Source organism: Egretta garzetta, unplaced genomic scaffold (genome assembly GCF_000687185.1).
Source record: "Egretta garzetta isolate BGI_Z169 unplaced genomic scaffold, ASM68718v1 scaffold384, whole genome shotgun sequence".
Taxonomy (NCBI): domain Eukaryota; kingdom Metazoa; phylum Chordata; class Aves; order Pelecaniformes; family Ardeidae; genus Egretta; species Egretta garzetta.
In genome coordinates this window covers 1,545,058-1,566,736 of record NW_009259496.1, presented here as the reverse complement: position 1 = coordinate 1,566,736, position 21,679 = coordinate 1,545,058, and the positions used below count along the sequence as shown (strand labels likewise).

The window sequence follows — 21,679 nt, the reverse complement described above, 5'->3', positions numbered from 1 at the left end:
ATTTAAATGGTACTATTCATGCTCCTGTTGGGGGAGAGGCTAATAGCCTAGTCTCCTGCTAGCCACCAGAAACCCCACGTAGGAGAACATCACTGGAAATTGGGCTGCATTATGCATCTCTTTCTGTAAGACTACTTGCTTTGAATTAAAATACCTTAGAGACTGTAGAAGACTTAGAGGTGAGTAAGCAGAAGGTAACTCTCTCTCTTTAGATGTTGAATATTAATGGAGGAGAACCCAGATGTAAGAAAAACACCTATGTGTAATAAATTACAGCTAAGAAGTCCTTATCTTACCTTTTTTTAGTTGATTTTTGTGGCTACCCAGGTCTTGGTTATACTGGCAAAACTGGAAAAAAAGTGGTGTGTTTCTCATGCATATGCCAACGTGCTGATGGGACTACTCAGTGCCCCCTTGGTGTTGCACTGGTGCAGTATTATCTGGTTTCATCATAATGACTATATCCTAAAACAATTATTTTAGCTTATTAACTTGTTGTTATTCTCCATTGCATGTTTAATGTTGGTTTAGGAAACCACTAGTGCCTGTGTGCTGTGAGGACATGGAGAATGCTGTACCATTCCCCAAGGCAGATATCATACATAAGTTCTTGGAAGACTGCTTAAATGACAAAAATCAGGTCAGTAGAATTGAGTGTTTATTTCTGAGAGTGCCCAAAATATGTAAGGCTGGTAAATATTGGAAGGGGGAATACCTGTAAGCTGTTATTAATTCTTCTATAATACGTGAAGTAGAAAATCTAACTGCAGAAGTTTAGTCATACTTGAGCATGATGAATTCATACAGTTATTAAATCCTATAATCTAACCCTTGGTCACAACTATGATTAAGAAAGCGCTTAACTACAGAATGCTTTGCTTAGTAATAGTTTGACCTTTACACTGCATGTTTTGTTTAAATAATAATTTTCCTGCCTCGAGTAACGGGGAAGAACTTTTTTGTTATCGATGTATTAAATGCTACAAATTTCCTAGCCTGGCTGAGGTACTGTTGGGTATGAGTCAAGTTCAAGAGGTAAGTTAAGTAATATTATTTCTTATTACTTATGCTGTTGCACTGGAATTACATAATGGATTGAATTTACTCTTGATTATTCATTATTTTATTCCCATTCTTACATATTGACCACCTTCTTGACAGTCTTATTGTTCAGTCTTTCATTTTGATTATATGAACCCTTTATCCTTTTCTCAGCTTGGGAGATGAGCACTCAGCCCAATATTCTAGTTGAAAGGCATACTATTAGTTTACGTACTGGTACGTTTCCTTTACTGTCTGCCCTATTGTCCTTGAATCTTAACTGGTCTAAGATCCTGTTTTCCCATCTTGTACTAAACGGAGCATTACCCTTTAAGTTTTTCCACTGTGATGCATACCTCTGTTTACCTAAGGAGTTAATTGACACAGAACCTAATGATGTGCACGAGTAATTCAAATTGTTCTGTCTGATGAATGGTGCTTCACTGTATTTCATCCTTCATGCTTCCCATTCTGTCAGATCATCAGACAGTTCTAGACATTAGTGTTTCTAGATTATCCACAAATTTTTGTCACCTTGAGTTAATTTGCTTTTTTGATTATAGAATGAGCAGATATTGTATAGATGCTGATTATATGAATAAATCTATGCTTATCATTAAGGAAGCTTACTTGCTCTGTCAGTTATGAAATGTTGAAACATGTTCCAGCACTGCTGTCATAGCATTATGAGGACTGACAGTCTTAATATTCTTGAATGATTTTACACAAGCCAGGGCTGAGGCCTTTCTGTGTTGCTTCACGTCTTCCTAACAATCTATGTGTTTACACTGACCGTACTGTGGCATAAATTAAGATGGACCAGTAGGATCGTACAAGTACCACTTATAAATAGACCTTTAAAGAACAGGTAGAGAGAAACACTTACAGAAAGTAGCCTTCAAGCTGTTTCAGGGAAACCTTGGAAATTGTTTGGCTTTATTTTGTTTTCATTTATGTGCACTGCAGTACACTGCAAGCTCAACAGATTCTTTGGGTTTTGGTTTAGGAAAATAATTTTTCTGGAGGTCATCATCACAGGCCCCTTGAAGCCTTGAAGCTAATGTTGTTTAAACTTCAAGCAATGCAGGGAAGTTTAAGCCAGAATGAAACTGCTGAGCAAAAGGAAGAGTTTGAAAAAGTGAGTAGTCAGTTTCCTTATGCTGCATCTTGTCTCAAAATCTGTGTGCTGTGTATGTTTCTGAGATAAACTGTTAGTCCTTTTATAGACTTGGTTTCCAGTCATCTTAGAGCACTGCCATCAGATTCAATCCAGTTTGCATCAGGAGCAGATGCTCAAGACTGCTGTGCCCTAAATCCCCTGTGTCTTGTTGCTGCTGCAAACTGGAGGCTCTGTGCTACCTTATGCTGTGGCCTGTTCGCAGGGGCCCTGGGTAGCAGGTCCACAACTCAGCAGTGGCCTCAGCGGTGCTGCAGCAAGCGATGCTTGTACACCAGGAGATGGCGATGTTTCAGGTGATCCTGCCCTGAGAGAGCGGGCTCTGCCCTCCTCTGCTGCTCTAGCAATAGCTGTGCTCTGGAGAAGTTGTCTTGTTGGAAAAGTTGGTCATATTCCTGTTAATTCTAGGCTTTCAGGGGCATGTGCCAAATTTTTAAAAAGCTAGACCTTCTCAAATGCTCTGTCCTTGCCTCCTTTGCCATCGGTAAACTGGTATTTTGTGGCACTCTTGTTTCAAAATGATTTCATAGACTTTGTCTTTTTACCTATTCCATAATGTTGCTTGCATACAGTTCTTAAACCCTACAGATCAGGGCAGGCTGGGGAATGGGCCAACAGGATTCTCCTGAAATTCAGCAGAGGCAAATGCAAGGCCTTGCACCTGGGAAGGAAGAAACCCTCACAGCAACACGGGCTGGGGACTGTCTGGCTATAGGGGGCTGCTCCATGGAAAATGCCCGAGAGGTCTTGGTGTAGGTACAAGCTGAACGTGAGCCATCTGTGTGCCCTGGCAGCAAAGGAGGAACAGCAGGGCATGGGCTATGTGGACTGGAGCACAAGTCAATGGATCAAGAGAGCCGATTGTCCCTCTGTGGGGGGGGGGGGGGGAGGCAGCTGAGAGAACTGGGCTTGCTCAGGCTGGACAAAAAGCTTTGGGGGCCCTAACAGGAAGTCTTCCTGCACCTGAGAGGAGGGCATCAGGAAGATAGAGCCAGGGTCTTCATAGTTGTGTGTGGTAGAAGGATGAGAAACAGGCATAAATTGAAACAGGAGGCTCACACTGGGCACTGGGAGAAACTTTTTAACCCTGAAGAGAGCCAAGCACTGGAACAAGTTGTTTGAGAGAAGATGTCTCCATCTGTGGAGCTTTTCAAGATTTGACTGAATAAAGCCCTGAGCAACCTGCTGTAACTGTGTAGCTGCCTCTGCTTTGAGCAGGAGCCCACCTCCTGAGGTCCCTCCCAACCTGAATTACTTTATGATGCTATAAAATAGTTGGCAATACTTTCCAATGCAATGTGCTTTCAAAATTCCATGTTTCTTGTCATTTTCAGCTACTTTTCCTTCCCTCAGTTAACAATTTTTTTGTTTTAACAATTTTTAGCTTTCTGAAAAAGCAGAGGCTGAACTAAAACTGTGTGACAGCGAGATAATCCCTCTTACTAATTCTATTCAGAAGTAAGTGACCATTGATTTTTCTGACTTTTCACTGTTTTTGGAAGGTGCAGAAAAGGAATGATAAATTAGCTGGGAGAGTTATCATGTGATCTGGAAACTTTGTTAAGAATAAGCCAGTAGTGAATAATTAAAAACATGGCAGTTCATGGAGCAGAGAAGTATCTAGTGAAAGGCTGCAGAGATGCACTCTGTGACTCAATGTTTGTATTTCATCTCTATCAATACATTAATTAGTGCGACGGCATATATGGACTATAAAATAATCAAACTTGGAGAAATTTGTAACGGGGGACAAAGTATCTCCTTACTTTTTTCACTATAGTGGGGAAAATAATTGCTAGAAAGCCTTTTATTAATGAAATCAGCAGAGTCCTACTGAAGAGTTGTAAGTGACTAAAGAAATAATAAGTTTGAGAAAAGGCAGAATGGAAAACAGGGCTCTATTGTTGAAACAAGTGTTCTACATAACACTCTGTCGCAGTGTAGTTTTATACTGTAATGTAAAATGGAAGGATTTAAATCTAAAAAATCCAGTAACTTTCAGTATTGATATACTTTTTTATAACATGATGTTTTGCAGTGCTTAGCATCCTGTCTTAAATACCCCTTCTGTAATAATTTAATAGAAACTGTGTGTAAGCAGCTGTGTTGGAGAAGACTTATTTAAAATTTCAGTTCCAAAAATTGTTTTATCTTTTTAAAAAAGTCTTTGTGTATTTTATAATCTCTAAAACAGAGTAAGTGGAACAGTTAGACATAGATGTAAACTGTATATAATAAAGTTCAAACTGTTAAGCTGTTTGTAAGAAATCAACATCACTTTGTGATAAATGTAAACAGCAATACATACACAGTTGTTAAAGTTTTCTTTTTTCCTAATCTAGGGCTTTACATCATTTGTCACGTCTTAAAAGTCTTGTTGAAGACAACAGTAACCAACAAGAGCAGACCGATGATCATGAAGAAGATAAACAAGAAAAAAAAATAATCTGTGAAGCTGATAACTAAGAGTATTTGAATATTGTGTAATTTAAACAATCTGTCAGCCTGCCCACCAGTCAAACTTTTTTGAAAGCTGAACTAGTGCATGCTCTCAAAAATGTTGTATTTGGTATTTCTGTACATATCTGTTCTTTTCATTAATTACTTCAAAGCTTAATTTAATATTAGTGCTTCCAGTAGGATCTAACAATGTGACAGGAGAGATCACTCTTTAAAGACTATTTAATTAAAATAACGTGAACATTTTTTTGGAAGAATCTGTTTATAAAAATTGACAAAAACATAAACTATTTGGCCAATTCTCATCATTACTTCCTTACAGGGGCTGTTAGAAGTAGGAGGAGCTCAATATCATGTGTAAAGTCAAGCAGGAAGGTTTAGTAATAATATAATTACATAATATTTTCAGTGTTGTTCCTTCTACAGGACTTCAGTTGATGAAATTGTATGCTCCTTGTTCCCTGACCACAAACTTACCAAATATATTGTATCAAAAAGTGTCTGAAGCCTTTTTGAATTGTTCTCCCTTTCATATTCTAGCAAAGCCTGGCTCTTTGGGGAGAGAAGGCTCTGGTTTAGAGGCATCCTCTTTAGGAGCACGGAATGTGTTTCAGCTGAACTGATCCAACAGCTGGTTGTCACTGTTACTGGGAAGTCCTAACCTCCCTTCCATTTTCCTTGGCCTTGTTCTTACCTTTAGAGCATATAAAATCCTTCAGGGGGCCTAAATAGGCAGAGAAGTAATTTTTTTCAGCATAACGGAATAGAATTAGCTCGTGAAAGCCACTGACAGTCGCTGGAGCTTGTGTAGGGGAGAGAGGAGTAGGACTCATCCCATTTGGCAGCAGCAAATTGAGAGACAAAGAGGAAAGCTGTAAGTAGTAATTTGAGTTGTGAATTGAAGTCTATTGACACAACAGTTTGAAAGAAGCCTTTTTGTACCTCTTCTGAGGCTTATATGATGTAGCCTAGCATTTTATGCTGTCAGCAAACAAAGTATGGTAACTTGCCTTCTTAGTGAACTGTTTCCTCTTCATCTGGATATTTATAGGTACATGTGAGAAAGCAGGTACCTGAGCATGGACTGACTCTGAGAAATCAAATAGAAACCAGAAGAAAAAGTAGAAGGAAGATTAGCTATATATTTCTCCCATCTTCCTGTTAAGAATTAGTAAGTAGAGAGATAAATTACTTCATTTTATGACTGTCATGGCATCATGAGAACATGGGTAGATCATAAGTAATACGTAATAATGTATTTCAGAGACTTTTATTCGTGTTTCCCAAATGCTTAGAGCTAGATCTGAAATCAGAGTACAGAAAACGAAATTACGCCTCTCAAAGACTTTCTTGTAGAAGTTTTTATAAAGCCTTGCATTGCTGAGACATGATTGTACAAACCAGATGATACTGTGGGTGTAACTGTTGTCTGTATTAAGACAGTATCTGCTTGCCAGAGGTCACTTTATCAAAGGAATTCAGATGTGCAAGGAAAGATGAGGGTTTTTTCCTGATATCACACATGTCTGAGTGTGGATCCCAATGAAGTTGCTCTATTTTTGCACTATGGATGCCATGTGTCGGTAGTTCCGCATAGTCTGTGTATGCTGTGTCATTTGAGCTGGTACGCCTCAGTCTCAGCACAACTCGCGTGGCACTGCCTAAGCTGTCGTAGCTCTCCTGTTTCTGAAGGGGCATGTGCCTCAATAGCTCACAGATTTATTCACCCAGGTGTACTGATACCCCTCGGGGTGCTGGCAGCACAAGCAAGATGGACTTGAAATTTAGAAAGTCTCTTCCATTAATTCCCCCTTGGAGAATCCTCATACTTAACCATATCTGTGAGATTCCTTATTCTTTGGGTTTTTTTTTTTATTAGCCCCAGGTATTTCTCCTTTATCAGTTTAATGTACTTTGGAGAATTTCAGCACAACTTTTTTTATGGCACACAGGCCTACATGATAACTAAAAGTATTGTGGACATTACTGAATGTTTGTATTTACTAACTTTATTATGGGCCAGATATGAAAGGCTTTGATCATGGATAACCTCTACTGTGTGAGGTACTGTACTGAACAAGATAAAAATACCTTAAGCATGTGAAACTAAGCAACAAATGAGTGACACTTTCTAATTGTAAACAATAAAATCCAAATAAGAACAGAATAAAATCATTAAAAAAACCCCGATAAAACACCACTAGTCAGTAAGTGGAGACAACTGGTTTCGCATAAAAAAATTTTTTTAAATGCTGTCAAGATTTTTATGGCCATTAAAAGAGTGTTTACAAGGGATCAAATCCCCCTTTAGTATCAACAGAAAAAAGTGACTTTTTGGTTGTATACACCAGTCAGTTCTTGCAATTATGGCCCGAATATTATTTGCTTCTAAGTTAGAATAAAGAAGTTGCCACTCAGGAAAAATAACAGAATATGTAAATCAAGTACTAAACAAAAGTAATTGCTATATCCAAGGTGCCAGTGATGTTCTTGTCCTTGAGGCTAGATCAGAGGAACAGAATTTGATTGAACTATGGTCTTCTGCGGTGGGGAAAAACAAAAAGGCAGAAAGACAGAGACCAGGATTTGGAGGAAATACTAAAATAAAATAGCAGGAATAGATAGGAGGAGAGTCACCGTTTCTCAGCAAATCAAAAAAAACTGTTTGCTAAGGATGGACACAAGTACTTGTGATCCTATGTATTTGCATATACAGGAAATCTTTTATGAGGAGGGCACTTCCTGAATTACAGTGTATATATATCAGTAAAACGGAGCTGAGGGAAGTAAAGGCTTTGATGAAGACACATATCGTGTTCCTAAAACTAGTGAAGATCCTGTCCGTGGTAAGACTGTGATTTGGCATGGTGGGAGGAAAATAGATGGGATTTTTGTCTCAGGGGATTTTGCCCTTTAAAGGCTTAATGAAAGAGTCTATTGTGATACTGGTCTTGAAATGGAATGACTGTATGCTGCAGTTATCTTTTTCTCTGTAACAGATTTGCATTAGGTGCTGATGTAGGAAAACTTAATTTCAGGCTCCAGATATCATGAAGACTAATGGTGCTGCCAGCAGAGGGTTAATTTGACTAGAGTTTATACCTGGTTTAGTCTGAAAAAGTCTGTCTGAAAAACTGCAAACCCCATAGTTGCTCATTATCATTAATCATTTTCCTACATAACTCTGACACCACCAGTGCAGTTGTATGGAAAAACTGCAAACCCCATAGTTGCTCATTATCAACCTATTAATCATTTTCCTACATACCTCTGACACCACCAGTGCAGTTGTATTTGTTTTCCAAGAGATGCTTATGGATTTTCACATATATATAAAAAAAGGTATCTGGAATTGTGAAGCCCTTGAAAACTGTGATGTATCTTTTCTTTCTTGTTGATCATGGATTCTGTGATTTAACGTGGTTTTTAATTTTTATGTCCTTACCAACTGTAAAGTGGACCAAATATTTTGAGTATGTCTCTCACTGTGTAGAGACTTGCTGTCAAAGGGAAATAAGAAAAAACTTGTCATTAATTTTAATTGACCTGATCCCGCTGTTGCCAGTTTGAATGGCTGAGCTTTCACAGCTTTTCCAGAACAGAAAAAAAAGGACTGCTGAGGAGACATGGGTTCTATCTCATAAGGAAAAATAAGTGCTGCTTTAAGTTTAGGCTTACCAACTTAGGAAGGAAGGCTTTAAGCTAGAATGAATGGGCACTGATGGCAAAAGAATGTGTTATCAGTGGAGAGGTGACCAGAGGCATAGTAACCGTGGATACAGGGTTTTTATAAAAAGGATTGAAGCAATATGCAAAACAGGATAGTGAATATGTCTGCTTAACACTTAAGGTGTCTATAGTCATGTAGGCTCTATGGAAACTAAATGGAAGAATGTACAAGGTTCTATACACAGTTGTGATTTAGGTGACGTAAATGTTTGCTTGGTGGGATATTTCATTTTTTATTAATACAGGAAAAAAAGAAGTGGAGGTGGCTCCTGAAAAAAAGGAGAGGGAAGATATGTTTCTCTATGAATATTACCTTTGTGTTGAAGTCTAGAATACAGAGGGATATAATCTGTTAAAAGTATCTTTATGATAATATAAGGAGAGAAATGCTGTTATGTTGAGGACCTGCCATTAAAACCACCAAACCAAGAAGGATAAGATGGAAAGAACATTTTTGTAAGTGACTGACAGAATAATTTGCCTTGAGGAGTTAACCAAATGTTTGTTGGCAAAAATAAATTGAATACAGAGTATCCAGAGTATTTTTAGACTAGGATGATGTCAGGTTTTGGTGCAGAAGGTGGAGGTTAATAAAAGAATTTTCCTAGAAGGTTTTCAAAATTTTTAGAATGGAAAAAAAGAGTAGAAAAATGCAACTATAAGAAATTCAAAGATCTGTTTGCGAAGTCCTGTGAAAAAAAGTCTAGGAAAAAGTGCTCAGGAGTTTGGCAGTTCATAAAAATATGTATATTTAAGCTATAGTCACAGGATATCCTAATATGGAACAGTGAAAATAAGTGTAATATGTCTTCAAGACAGAAGCACAATGGAAATAGCTAGAATTGTCCCTAAAGATGAGTCATCTTGGACTTCTGTGCTTTTTGGAACATCCAAAGCACAAAAATCACAAGGAAGAAAAGCTGTCGAAGATAATAAACTAACCCAAAAGTTCCTTATTGCTTATGATCTCAAACAACAAGTCCCTTACTGATAGAAGGAAAATTTTGATCCATGACCACCCTGCAGAGAGTAATAAATTATGTCAGCGAAGGTACAATGTTTACTTAAAACATCAATGACAATGAGCAGTGGAAAAAACTCAGATTACGAGAGGGAAAACACGACTGATCGCTCTTACACAAGCTACCTGTGTTCAGGGGACTACGCCTACCGGCATTAACGCCGAGCTCTCGGAGAAATGGCTGAAGCTATCTTGGAGTTATCAGTAATGTTTAGAACTCAGTGCAGTCCCACAAGGGTCTGGAAATGGGACTAGCAAAGTAATGTTTAACAAAAAGTCAGCTAAATGATATCAAAGGATTATAGGGCAATAAGCTTACCCTTTGTTTCCTAGAAGTTCAGAAGTACATAATCAAACATGGAATATATCAAGGAAATGGGGCGGGGGAGGGAGGTCATTGCACACACGGTTGTGTTACACAAACCGTTTCCTTTTTATGACTGGGTAGCAACGTTTAACACTTGTGTGCCTCAAAACAAGGCATCATAATCTATATTAAATTCTTGTTAGGGAAGTGTAAAGATGGGTGGAGATCAGTACTCGGAGAGCAGTTAAGAATGAAGTCTATTGCTATTCTTTATTTTCATAATATGGTGGAGTTAGAGAAGATCCAGAGGAGAGCGACTGAAATGATCACAGAGATGGAAGAGCTGCCTAACAGGGAGACTAAAAAGGCTGGGACCCTCAGCTTGGAGAGGGGAGCGTGTGCTTGTCGTTGCTCAGATCCCACAACGCAGAAGCGTAGGAGGCCTTGAGGAAGCTGGTAGGAGACCTGTTTAGGACTGAGAAGCACTCTTGTTTTAACCCGCAAGCAGTAAACTTAGGACATCAGGGAGTATCAGCAGGTTCAGAAAAGACTTTGTCTAAGTTATGGAGTTTTTCACAGAATGAAATCTAAAGGGAAGAGGCTATTTCCTCTAGCATCTCTCATCCGACAGTTATGTGTGCTTGTAAAGTATCAAAGGTGTAACCTGGAAATAGGAGCCAGGCCATCTTCTCCCTTCTCATCTCCTAAGGTCCTGTCAGAGAAAAAACAGGGCTGGATGTACTGTTGGTCTCCCCTGGTAGGGCATTTCTTGTGTAGTCAGGTCCATTGTGGGAGGGTAAAATGTAACAGTTCTGTTGCAGCAAGAGTGACTTAGGCTTGTGAAAACCTTTTTAACAATAATGACATGCAAGCGGGAAAATGGGTTGCCAGAGAAGTTCTGGAACCTCAACTGGTTTTGTGGTTTTGAAAGTAGATTACACAACAGTTAAAACTGTAATTTAAATATATTAGGTCCTTAGCATAGGTAGAAGAACCAAATGATCTCTGGGGTTTTTTCCCGTAAGTATTTAATAGTTCAGACTGTATCTCATTGTCATGTTGTGTCTTAGGGTTCATGTGATACATGAATAATGTTAAATCTGAATGTGGAAGTTGTCAGACCTTTCTATCGTCGTTTAGTGAAGAAAAATTATTTGTATTGCATCACACTGCTGCACAATGGTACTGCGCTAAATACCATTAGCGTTACTATGAAGATGAGTCACTTCCCTGGACACTGTAACATAACTGAGCACATACTGGAATTAACATTCTTTCGTTTCTATGTTTTTCTTGTCTTCTGTGGACTTATCTATTTCAGCTTTACTAAATGGATAACCAGGCATTTGAAATGCATGGAGAGACCATAGAAAGTTCTTCGAAAAGAAAAGAGTGGCCAAAGAAAGAGGTACCAGTCATTTTCTTTCACAGTGCTATCAAAACATTATTAACAGAGTCAGTCTGAAGGTTAAACCCTTGTTTTGTAATATGGCCTAATCTTATACTATTAAGAAGGTCTTGAAAAAAATCAAAGCTCTCAAGGGCTACAGGTGCTGAGGTCCTAAGATGCATAGCTCCACGTGCGCTAGCTCAGATCTGAACTGTGAGACATAATTCCCTGGCCCCACTTAAGTTAATAGCTAAATTCTTTATCCAGTAACTACTGGACAAAGTAATTATCTTTGGAGGATTCCCCATTGATTTTAACAGACAGAGCTACTTAAAAGCTCATCTTGTGGTAATGTTTAGTATCTCTACTGAGTTACAATGTAGAGTACTGTTTCATCTTTTTTTTTTTTTTTTTGCCCTTGAGAAAAGTAATTCTCAGTAATTTTCCCATTAAACTTTTTGCTTCTTGGGATTTGAATTAATTTCATGCAATAAGAGTTTGGCATATCACTCATCAGCCGTTACATTCGTTTGCAGTCAGCACAGTGCTGCTTCTTGGCTATAAGTCTAGCAAGGCTAGAACAACGTAACTCACTCCACACAGTTGTGCTGAGGTTGAATGTTCTGTATTCGCTGTTATTATGAAATATGTACAGCATTCTTTCAACTTCAAAAATAATTATTGAATTGGTGCCGCTGCTGTGAAAATGCTGTAAATAAAAAGTCCTTCAAATCTGGAAAACGGGGATTTCTAATGCATTTCACTATAAAGCCTTGTTCTCTGATGAGACTCTGTGGTCTGATATCACTGTCGTGATATTTCATTGAACACAAGCTTTAAAAAGGGAGTTACTTAAACTGAAGACTATTATTGAATAGAATAGGGTGAGATTTTGAGCACTTTTCTGCTGGCAAGCAAGCTTTAAAAAGGGAGTTACTTAAACTGAAGAAAAGACTATTATTGAATAGAATAGGGTGGGATTTTGAGCACTTTTCTGCTGGCAAAGGAAATGTATTTGTAAAGAGCATTTGTCAAATAGATTAAGAAATCCAGCTTAAGAAATAGATTTGTCCACCGTAAGAAATCAACATTTGTAGCTCATTTTCAGGCACTCACCTTCTGAAAAATCAGACTTTTAAAAGGTAGCTCAAGCTCTGCATCCAGAATCAGTAGAGAGTTTTAAAATTTGGGCCAGAGAACACAGTCTCTATTCATCTCAAGCTGCAACTTCAGCAGCAAAAGTCCTTAAGAGACAGGAAACACTGAACATCCTCACCAAGGTGGTGCTTCATGGTGCCAGAAGTGCCTTGGCCTTCTATAAAGAACTTGTGTGCTTCTGTGTGCCCAGCTGCTTCTCCCTTTCACCCTCCTCCAGAGGCCTGAATGTCCACGAAGGGCATTTACAGTAAAAAAAAAGATGCCCAGAGCAGATGGTACAGATGAAATTTCCCCACTCTGCCCTGACTTCTCCACTGCCAGGGAGCTGGGCTGTCTCAGATGTGATGTAAAGCAGGGGCAGCATTTCTGTCCCAGAGCTGAAGGTTTGCCATGGCTTGATGCTACAGGTCTTTGGAGTTTTGTGGTATAGATTGGAAACAGCAATGAAAAAAGGTCTTGACGCATTTCTAAGACCTCGGGATGATGAAGATGTGCTTTTACTTGATGAAATAACGGAAGGACAGCAACAATCTCATAACATGCTCTATAAGGTTTCCCTGTACTGGGCCCAGTAATTTGGCTATACCTGTGTTTCTGAAAGGTGTATTGTTTTGATTAAAAAAGAACTATCACAAACTTTTGTCCTGTGTGTTAGATCTAATAAAGCTTTCTTTTTTTGTTTTTGGGGGGGCTTTTTATTAATTTCAGGAAAGAAAAGGCAGCTGGTCCCTAATGAAAGTCTTTCTAGTTTGCCTGTTGGCCTGTGTTATCACCACCGTGATAGGAGTGCTGACCCTGTCCTTGGTCTATGTAAAGAACACTGCCATTATAAAAGAGACAGTTGGTAAAGACGATGGTGCATCTTCCTCGAAACCAGCTGAAAAAAGTGTGGATTTCAAATTCCAGTTCCTGAATCATCTGGGGAAATCAAAGGTAAATTCTTCATCTTGTGCAATGATACTCTAGCATCATAAATAGAACTTTAATAAATTGATGTCACCTAACTATTTTTTAAGTGTTAGGTGGTCAGTCTAAACCTGTTATCCAGGCTTCTTTTATAATCCATGGGGAGCGACACAAACTTCCTGACAGTGTTTCACTCCAATTCATAACAGATGTTAGAAGTGGTATGGATCTCCGGAGTGCCTCTTGGAGACCTACATAATTGCTCCAACAAATTAGGCTTGCAAGACAAGGCAAGCATTTTATGTGTGATTCTGAAAATACAGAGTATGAAATTCTGAGAAACAAACCCAGAAAGATCAAATTTTAATATAAGCTGAGTAGCACACTAACCTTTTCATTCTCAGGACTGGATTCAAGCACGTTGTTATGTTGCAAGGGAAAAAGTGAACTCATGAGCTTGTTTCAGTGAGCTAAAATGAATTAACTGACAATGTAATGAAGCCCTAGGAATTATGTAGGGTTTGTTTTGGTGTATTTTGATAGTTGTAGAAACATAACCTTTGAGCAAACTCTAAAGACATACTCTATCTTCTAAGGATATCCTTAGATAAAAAATAATTCCTGATTAATTTTTGCTTTTCAGCAAAAGAGTGAAAAGGATAGATTAGATAGTAGGGCACTTCAAACTGACAACAGCCATTTGGATACGTTTCCATGTTAGATTTAACTGTGTTATTAATTTTCAAGGAACAAATGTTTTTAAGAATGCAAACAAAAGTGTTTAAGAGGAGAGCAACCCTTTTAATGTGCCCTTCCTCACTGCAAGATGATCCTTTAAGGTACAAAACATGTTCCAGAGGCAGAACAAATATTGGGAAAGGAATAGTTTCAGGTGTGAATAGTTTGGAAACGTAGAAATTCGAGAAAATGTCTCCCTCAGGAAACATTCTAAATGTTTTCAGCCTAAAAGTTTAAGCATATATGTCACTGATTTCCCAAATCAAAGTCCAGAATGACATAAAAAGAGGAGGAGCAGATAATTTTGTTCTTGATATTGCTATTTATCTCTCTTTTGTAGAAACAATACTATTACATCACGACACAGAATCATAGAATGTTTTGGGATGGAAGGGACCCCCAGAGGTCACCCAGCCCAACCCCCCTGCAGGAGCAGGGACACCTTGAACCACATCAGGTTGCTCCCAGCCCCGTCCAACCTGGCTTGGAATGTTTCCAGGGATGGGGCCTCCACCCCCTCTCTGGGCAACCTGTTCCAGTGTTTCACCACCCTCATTGTAAAGAATTTCTTCCTTATATCTAGTCTAAACCTACCCTGTTTTAGTTTAAAACCATTACCCCTTGTCCTGACGCAGCTGGCCCTTCCTATGAGGAAGAATATAAATGATTGTGAAAAGAGACTGAAATACATACAGAGAAAATCCTCACTGAGAAAAGGAATAGTTCCTCTCCATACTGCCCTGACCAAGAATTTTCTGAAATATTTTTGGATTGTTTGCTTATCACTGTCCTGAATTAATACAGTTCTCCACTCTCGCTAATTTTACAGGTATATAACTACCCAGGTGGTGAAATTCAGTGGGCAAGATTCAGGAAGGATGTAAATGAATATCAAAATGATGAAGAAATGGAATTTGGAAAAAGTATTAATAGCCATGGCTCCAAAATGACTTTTGGAACCTTACGGATCAAGAGCAAAGGGCTTCGGGCTCCCCACTGGCATTTTAATGCCAATGAACATGGCTACCTGCTACAGGTATTATCAGATGATTTCAGCTTTCTTAAAGCATCGTGTATATATAGAAGATGTACATATGTAAAAAAAAAATAATAGGCAGGTAATAAAAGAATTACCATTGATTGACATATGACATTAGTTTTCTTGCTTGAAATAACATTTTCAAATGGAGATGCTTGAAACAGGCTGTTAGATGTTGTTACCTGCAAGAGGACCACACACCTGTAGCTTCCAATGAAATATAAAAACTGAGGTCAGAGGAGACCTGAAAGTTACAGAATTTTATGTACTTATCCAAGTGTTTACAGTGATTAATTACAAGTCATTATATTATAGAGCCATCATAGAATCACAGCGGTGAAGGACTGTTAAGGTTCTTAAGAAAGCCTCTGGCTCCGTCCCCTGTATTGATGCAGGGTAAGAATACCTCAAGCATATCTGACCATTTTGTTCAGTTTTTAAAAATCTTCAACAGAGGAGCTATTACAATATCAAAAAACAGCTGTCTCCCTTGTTTCATCACATAGACCATTAGAAAGTTTGTACTGGTAGACAAAAACATTTTTGTTTATTGCAAGAAAAAAAAAAATCCTAATTTCTCCTTGTTTATCTCTCCTGGCTGTGGAGACTCTCAGATCATCTTTCTTTCTCACAACTTTTTATACATGGAAGACTGTTTTGTCCCCATAAAGTCTTCTCTTTCCTAGACCAAACACCTCTCCCTTTCCCCCACCCCTCAAATAAATCTTCTGTGAAAAGGTTTGCCCTATCTCACCTGAGCGTCAAGTTTCTAATCTGTAAAAATAAAATAAGAGATGAATAGAAACTCACTGTGAGGAATTCGAGATGGCACATTAATTTGAAAACAAAATGATCTTTCTTTGGAAGCACAGGTACTTAGATTTATCTCAATCATTAATTTATTTCTAAGAATAATTAAGATCATCCTTGGAGTATGGCATTCCACAAACACCTGGTCCTCTCTCCAGCAGTTTTTGGTCAAAGATGACTCCTTTATAGCTGTTCACAGCCTCTTTAATAAGAAATGGTTTAAGTATGAGCAATGTGTATTTGTCATGTGTTCCTTAAAACTTCTAAAATTTTGTCAATTAAAAGGCTATTCTAGATTTAAGGGCACAAAGCCTTGTTAGAGAGGGCATCAGGATCCGTTTTGTCCTAGCAGCCTTCAGGTTATTTGAATTACTGATTTGCTGCATATGGATTAAATGAGAAAACTTGCATTACGATCATTAACTTCTGGTTATGTTACAGGGTACTGCCTGGATTGGAGTAATTGGTGCAGATGACAGTGTGGTTACCACATACAACGTCACGGCTGGTCAAGTAGTCTTCTTCCCTAGAAACACTGTGCATTGGATAAAGAATGTCGGCTCCGAAGACTGTGTGTTCTTGCTGTTTTTTACAACACATGAAGAACTTCAGACCTTGGATGTAGATGACGCCTTTTTCTCCACCCCAGAGGATATAGCAGCTAGAGCACTAAAGGTCTGTATGATAGGATGGCCAGCCTCTATCCACTCTTCTACACATGAACGTGGCAGTCCAGGCTCGCTCTCTATTTCCTGGAGAGGATCGTCCCTACCTCAGCTGTTCTCTTTAGTCCCATCGGTGTGGAAGGATGTGCACATGTCCTTTGTGTAACACTGTGCCACCTTCTGCATTGCTTTATACACAAGGAGAAATAAATGATGATGCGCTCTCCACAAAACTTTTTCTCCTCCATTCTTCACGTTTATTCCCAGTTCATGGAGGATCCTCTGTATTTCCAAGGGTGGAAGGGAAAAATAACACAGTGACGCCCAAAGCTAATTTCCCAATAGACCCTTGATGAATTCTGTGGTATGAGAAGATCACATAGGTAGCTACAGATAAGTCTATCTCCTTCTTAAAATGGATCTTATTTGAACTGACTAGTTGGCAGTGTCCCATGAGGAACAGTACAGCCACAGAGTTTCTGCTGAATCCGAGGAATTTGCATGTCCAAGCCACAGAACTGTGGTAGACCTTCCCACCCTGAAACAGTTTGATGGGAGATGGATCAAGTTTCCCTTCTGCTCCAAACCTCTGTGGTATCTGAAAAGGATGGGCAGAGCAAAGGAGGAAAATAGTGTATTGACAGGGCGAGGCAATTAAAGAGATGAGGTATGTCCACAAGGCAGAATTTGTCTGCCACCAGGTACTAAGGTGGGATATTCAACAAAGCAAATTTTTAATTCCACAATTTGCTGGGTATATCTGACAAATTAATATGCATTGTGTGTCCCGCAGCCACAAGGTGGAGTTAAATTCATCAGAACATTCAAGAAACAAGCAGAAGATCAAGCAATTAACCTCCCACCAAACTTAGATGAGCTTGTACAAAATGCTACCTACGTGCAGTCCCCGGACAACCTCGTGTGGCAGTACTTCTACAATCTCAAAGGTACACGTCAAAGAACTTTGTATGTAAGGGGTCTCTGTTTCTAGAGGGGGAGAGGAAGGGATCTCTATCGAGTCACTGAAACAGGAGTTAAAGAGTATATAGAGAAATCATAAGAATTTAAGGAGATAAAATGAAAAATATATTGGTAATACATCTAATTGCTGCCATTTGAAGAGGTATAACCTGATTCTTATCTCAAAGTAGTTTTGATTTTAACGTTTCTACCTGCAACAGTTCATATGAGAGAAGAATGCCAGTAAGCAGCAGGGCATGAGCTAAATACTTCCCAGCTCAAGGTTCTCTACTGATATATGTAACCAGGACTGGTGTGTTCCCTGCTACTGTGAAGTTAAGCAAAAACCTAAACCTAACCTTTTCATTCAGAAATTAAAATCTAATAGGCCAGGAAGCCCTGCAGCAGGTTAGCTGGAGAGTGGCTGGTGCTGAGCTTCTTAGAATATCTTGCATTTGCATATGAAATGTCAACAGATAAATACCTTAACATTTACCTAATTATGTCCTCCCTTTTCTTTTACAAATACAGCTTCATAAACAGTGTTGAACCATATTCACTGTTTGGTTTATCGGCAACGGTGTTAAACAACCCTCCGTACAGCCTGGAGCTAGTGCTCATCAGCGAGCACCTAATAAACATTGATAGCAAAACTTAATTCCAAGTGCTATAGTCTATTCAAAAAGCTATAAAAAGCAAATATAGGCACACAGCCGATGGAGGTCATGGAGAACAGATGTGTGACAAAAAGCTTTGCACTTGGACGAAAATGTTCTTCTGCATTGGCACTACCTCACAAAATATTGTGAATTACAGTCAGTGCCGTAAAGGTTAACATGAATTAATATACTGAAAGTTTTTTAAGGGTGTTGTTCTTGATAGCAATTTGGGATGGAAAAAAATCTAGTCAGTTTTTCATTATGATTAGCTGACTACCAAAAAATACAGTAGAGGAGATTGTATAGTGTCCAATGCATGAAGGACAGACAAGTTAAATGGGCTTTCTTTTTTGTTCCAGAGGCTCATAAGATTCAAGGCCTCCAGCTTAGTACGTCATGACGTGAAGTTGGCCAATATGCCAACAAGCAACGCTAACTAAACCTTGTCGGAAATGCTCATTTAGCTGTCTCTGTTTTAGGGTCGGCAAAATACCCTTTTCCAGGAGGAATCTTCCAGTGGGCTCGCTACCGCATAAACGGCACCGGACTAAATGAAACTGAAAAAATTTTTAGTGAGTCACTGAACAAGGTACGTGCTTTCAGTTGGATACTGTGGCTACTTCGACATAAGGCGTAATACGCAATTTGTGTGGGTTCATGGCTGCTTTGTCATGGATAACAGGGATTTAACGAACTTGGATGGTTTTCTGAACAGTTTTGTTCTGCTTTTCAGCATGAAAATACCCTTACCTTAGCAACTCTCCGGATCTTCAGTAACGGGCTGGGGCAGCCTCATTTCCACTTCAACGCTAATGAGATGGGTTACGTCATTAGCGGCTGCGGACAGGTAATTCGTTACGTCGGTGAGGGATAAGCCAGGGGAGTTTTGGCTGTATCACAGTTACAGACCTGCCAACTGCTTCCCAGCCCTGGTTAATAATACTACAACTAGCAGTATCACAAAGCTTTCAGTGCCCCCACTTTCCTTCTCCATACAAAATTGCGACCTTGGTTCTGTTTGTGGAAGCCTGCCTGGGTGAAGCAGCGTTGTACAAAGAGCAGAGTTTGCCCCTCTTGTTGAGTTGTTCAGCAAAATCACGCACGCTTATGGCAGGAATCCCCACCCTCCTGAATGCCGGGAGTACAAAACGAAAAAGCGATCCTTTTGATTTAGCCCCTCTGAGGAACAGATAAATAGAGAAAATGTAGTGAGCGTTAAGATTTAGAGTAGAGGATTTGGTTATGTTTTTCACTCAGTGCAAATTTGGAGTGCAGAGGTAACTGAGATGGAACGATGAGAGTCCGTGCTGTGAGGACTTACCGTGTTCTTACTCAGGAATTTGGCTAGGACCCCTCTACCTTTTTGGAGTCTCAGTGAAAGCACTGATGCCACGCTGGCTGATTGCAGGGCGGCGCTGGGACCGTCACTGCGTATTTATCCCGTAACAGCACACTCAAAATTGGCATCATTGAATATTGCTGCTTTACTTGCAACAGGTTGGAGTCATTCTCTCGTCTGGAGTCACCGCCAACTTCAACATTGGCATCGGAGATGTCATATTTTTCCCCGTTGGAACCCAGCATTATATCAAGAGTGTCTGTGAGGAGGATTTGCTTTTGATTCTAGCCTACAGTACAGGGAACCAGGTGAGAATTCATATGGGCAAGGGGAGTAAAAAAAAAAAATGTTCAGCTGTCCATAATCTTATGCTTTCCTCATGCACGTAAGCTTTACGCTTTGGTGCACACCTTTCGAAAGACATCTAAGAATACCTCAAGTACACTGACAGTGCAAATCAGTACAGGGAACCAGGTGAGAATTCATATGGGCAAGGGGAGTAAAAAAAAAAAAATGTTCAGCTGTCCATAATCTTATGCTTTCCTCATGCACGTAAGCTTTACGCTTTGGTGCACACCTTTCGAAAGACATTCTAAGAATACCTCAAGTACACTGACAGTGCAAATTCCCTGCCGGTGTGAACGATCGGCACGCAACACCTATCAAAACTCTGTACATGGAAACGGGAGGTGGGGAAGGCAAAGAAAGGGTCTGCGGTGGGGTGGGACATGTTCCCGTGTGGGTGTATGTGTGTTAAGAGATGGAATTCAGATCGTGTCCGTGCGTGAGGTACCGCTGGTGTTGAAGAGACGGGGCTTGTCCTCGAGGAGACTGGGCGGGCTGAGGGTCTGCACAGGCTGAGCACCCACAGAAGGGAGAGATCCTCGTAAGCCTTGAACGAGCCTGTGTCCTAGGGGCCAGAGCAAGGCTGTATTTATCTAAGGCTACACGTACCCAGTGATCTTGCTAGCCCAGGGTAAGACTCATCGTTAGTTATACACTGACATAGAATCACAGAATGTTTTGGGTGGGAAGGGACCCCCAGAGGTCACCCAGCCCAACCCCCCGGCAGGAGCAGGGACACCTTGAACCACATCAGGTTGCTCACAGCCCCGGCCAACCTGGCCTGGAATGTTCCCAGGGATGGGGCCTCCACCCCCTCTCTGGGCAACCCCTGCCAGGGTTTCACCACCCTCACTGGAAAGAATTTCTTCCTTAGATCCAGTCTAAACCTCCCCTGCTTCAGTTTCAAACCATCCCCCCTTGTCCTGTCCCAGCTGGCCCTACTAAAAAGCTTGTCCCCCCCTTTCCTCTGGGCCCCCTTGAAGCCCTGACCGGCCGCACTCAGCTCTGCCCACAGCCTTCTCTTCTCCAGGCTGAACACCCCCAACTCTCCCAGCCTGGCCTCAGAGCAGAGGGGCTCCAGCCCTCGCAGCATTTTAGTAGCCCTCCTCTGGATATGTTAATTCATTTTCATCTTGAGTTTGAGGTGCACTTGAACATCCCATATTGCTAATACTGTAAGAATGATCAGGTAGCTGTGATTATTCTGTGTAAAATACTGTCTGTTTCCTCCTAGCTGGAGACTCTTCGTATGAACGACTACTTCCGTGCAACAGCAGATCATATCCTTGCTCAGCTTTTTTTCAAGGAACAGGCTGAGTTTAAGAAGTTCCCAAAGGCTGCCAAAAAATTAGGCAAATAACCTCTCTTAGCGGTTGGTGGCTCCAAGACTTTTCCACGATCCCCAGGTTTCTTTTTGGTACCTTTCTCGCTATTTACCCAGAGGAGGTGTTCAGAAAGAAGAAGAACATGGGGTTATTAATTGTAAAAAGTTGTTTTCTTTTTGTATTTTATGATGTTTTATTTATAGTGCAGTGTAATTTGATTTGTAAATTAAAGTCATTTCTTACCAACAGTGGCCTTTTGCTCTGTATGACATCCACTACCCCGCCGTATCTCTTCCCTCACGCCACGGAAGCTGACATTGATTTTCTGCCACGCGGACCGCGCTCTTACCTAGCAGCGGCTGCGCGCCAGCAGAGCGTCTTTCCCCAGCTCGCTCTGTCCCCAAACCAGGCGCCGCGTGTCGTAAGCCCTGGGATGAGCTCATCGTACGTTCCGGTCCTGCTCGCCCTCCCTCCCCTGGCTGCAGCCCCCGCGGCGAGGCACTGTAGTAGAATTTCAGGCGGGTGACTCCTCTCCCTGACTCGGCCGCCAAGCTGCTCTCTGCTTTTGCAGGAAACGGTTGAGGCCAGGCTCCCGGCAGAATGCAGACGC

The 21,679-nt window shown here is 40.3% G+C and overlaps 2 protein-coding genes across 4 annotated transcripts in view; both read left to right on the top strand.

The window, feature by feature from the left end:
- The window catches only part of CUNH18orf54 (chromosome unknown C18orf54 homolog), a 10,476-nt gene extending 5,082 nt beyond the window's left edge, over positions 1-5,394 (top strand). Inside the window, exons 4-7 of the mRNA XM_035892967.1 lie at positions 532-640; positions 2,048-2,179; positions 3,603-3,676; positions 4,561-5,394. Of these exons, the coding sequence (XP_035748860.1) occupies positions 532-640; positions 2,048-2,179; positions 3,603-3,676; positions 4,561-4,684 (439 nt within the window). The 3' untranslated portion in view covers positions 4,685-5,394. The remainder of the gene's footprint in view (positions 1-531; positions 641-2,047; positions 2,180-3,602; positions 3,677-4,560) is intronic.
- A 1,606-nt stretch (positions 5,395-7,000) lies between these two features.
- LOC118452147 (dynactin associated protein) lies at positions 7,001-21,104 on the top strand. 3 transcript variants are annotated; one of them, XM_035892957.1, is made up of 10 exons: positions 7,001-7,524; positions 11,057-11,143; positions 12,992-13,216; positions 14,757-14,963; positions 16,218-16,451; positions 17,235-17,388; positions 18,540-18,649; positions 18,794-18,907; positions 19,558-19,707; positions 20,979-21,104. In XM_035892957.1, exons 2-10 carry the CDS (start codon positions 11,066-11,068, stop codon positions 21,102-21,104), a joined length of 1,398 nt encoding a protein of 465 aa, XP_035748850.1. In that variant the 5' UTR covers positions 7,001-7,524; positions 11,057-11,065. The 3 variants fall into 3 exon arrangements, with proteins under 3 accessions (XP_035748850.1, XP_035748851.1, XP_035748852.1); XM_035892958.1 differs by lacking the exon at positions 7,001-7,524 and adding an exon at positions 10,172-10,191; XM_035892959.1 differs by lacking the exon at positions 7,001-7,524 and having other exon boundaries at positions 11,035-11,143.
- The last annotated feature ends 575 nt before the right edge of the window (positions 21,105-21,679 follow it).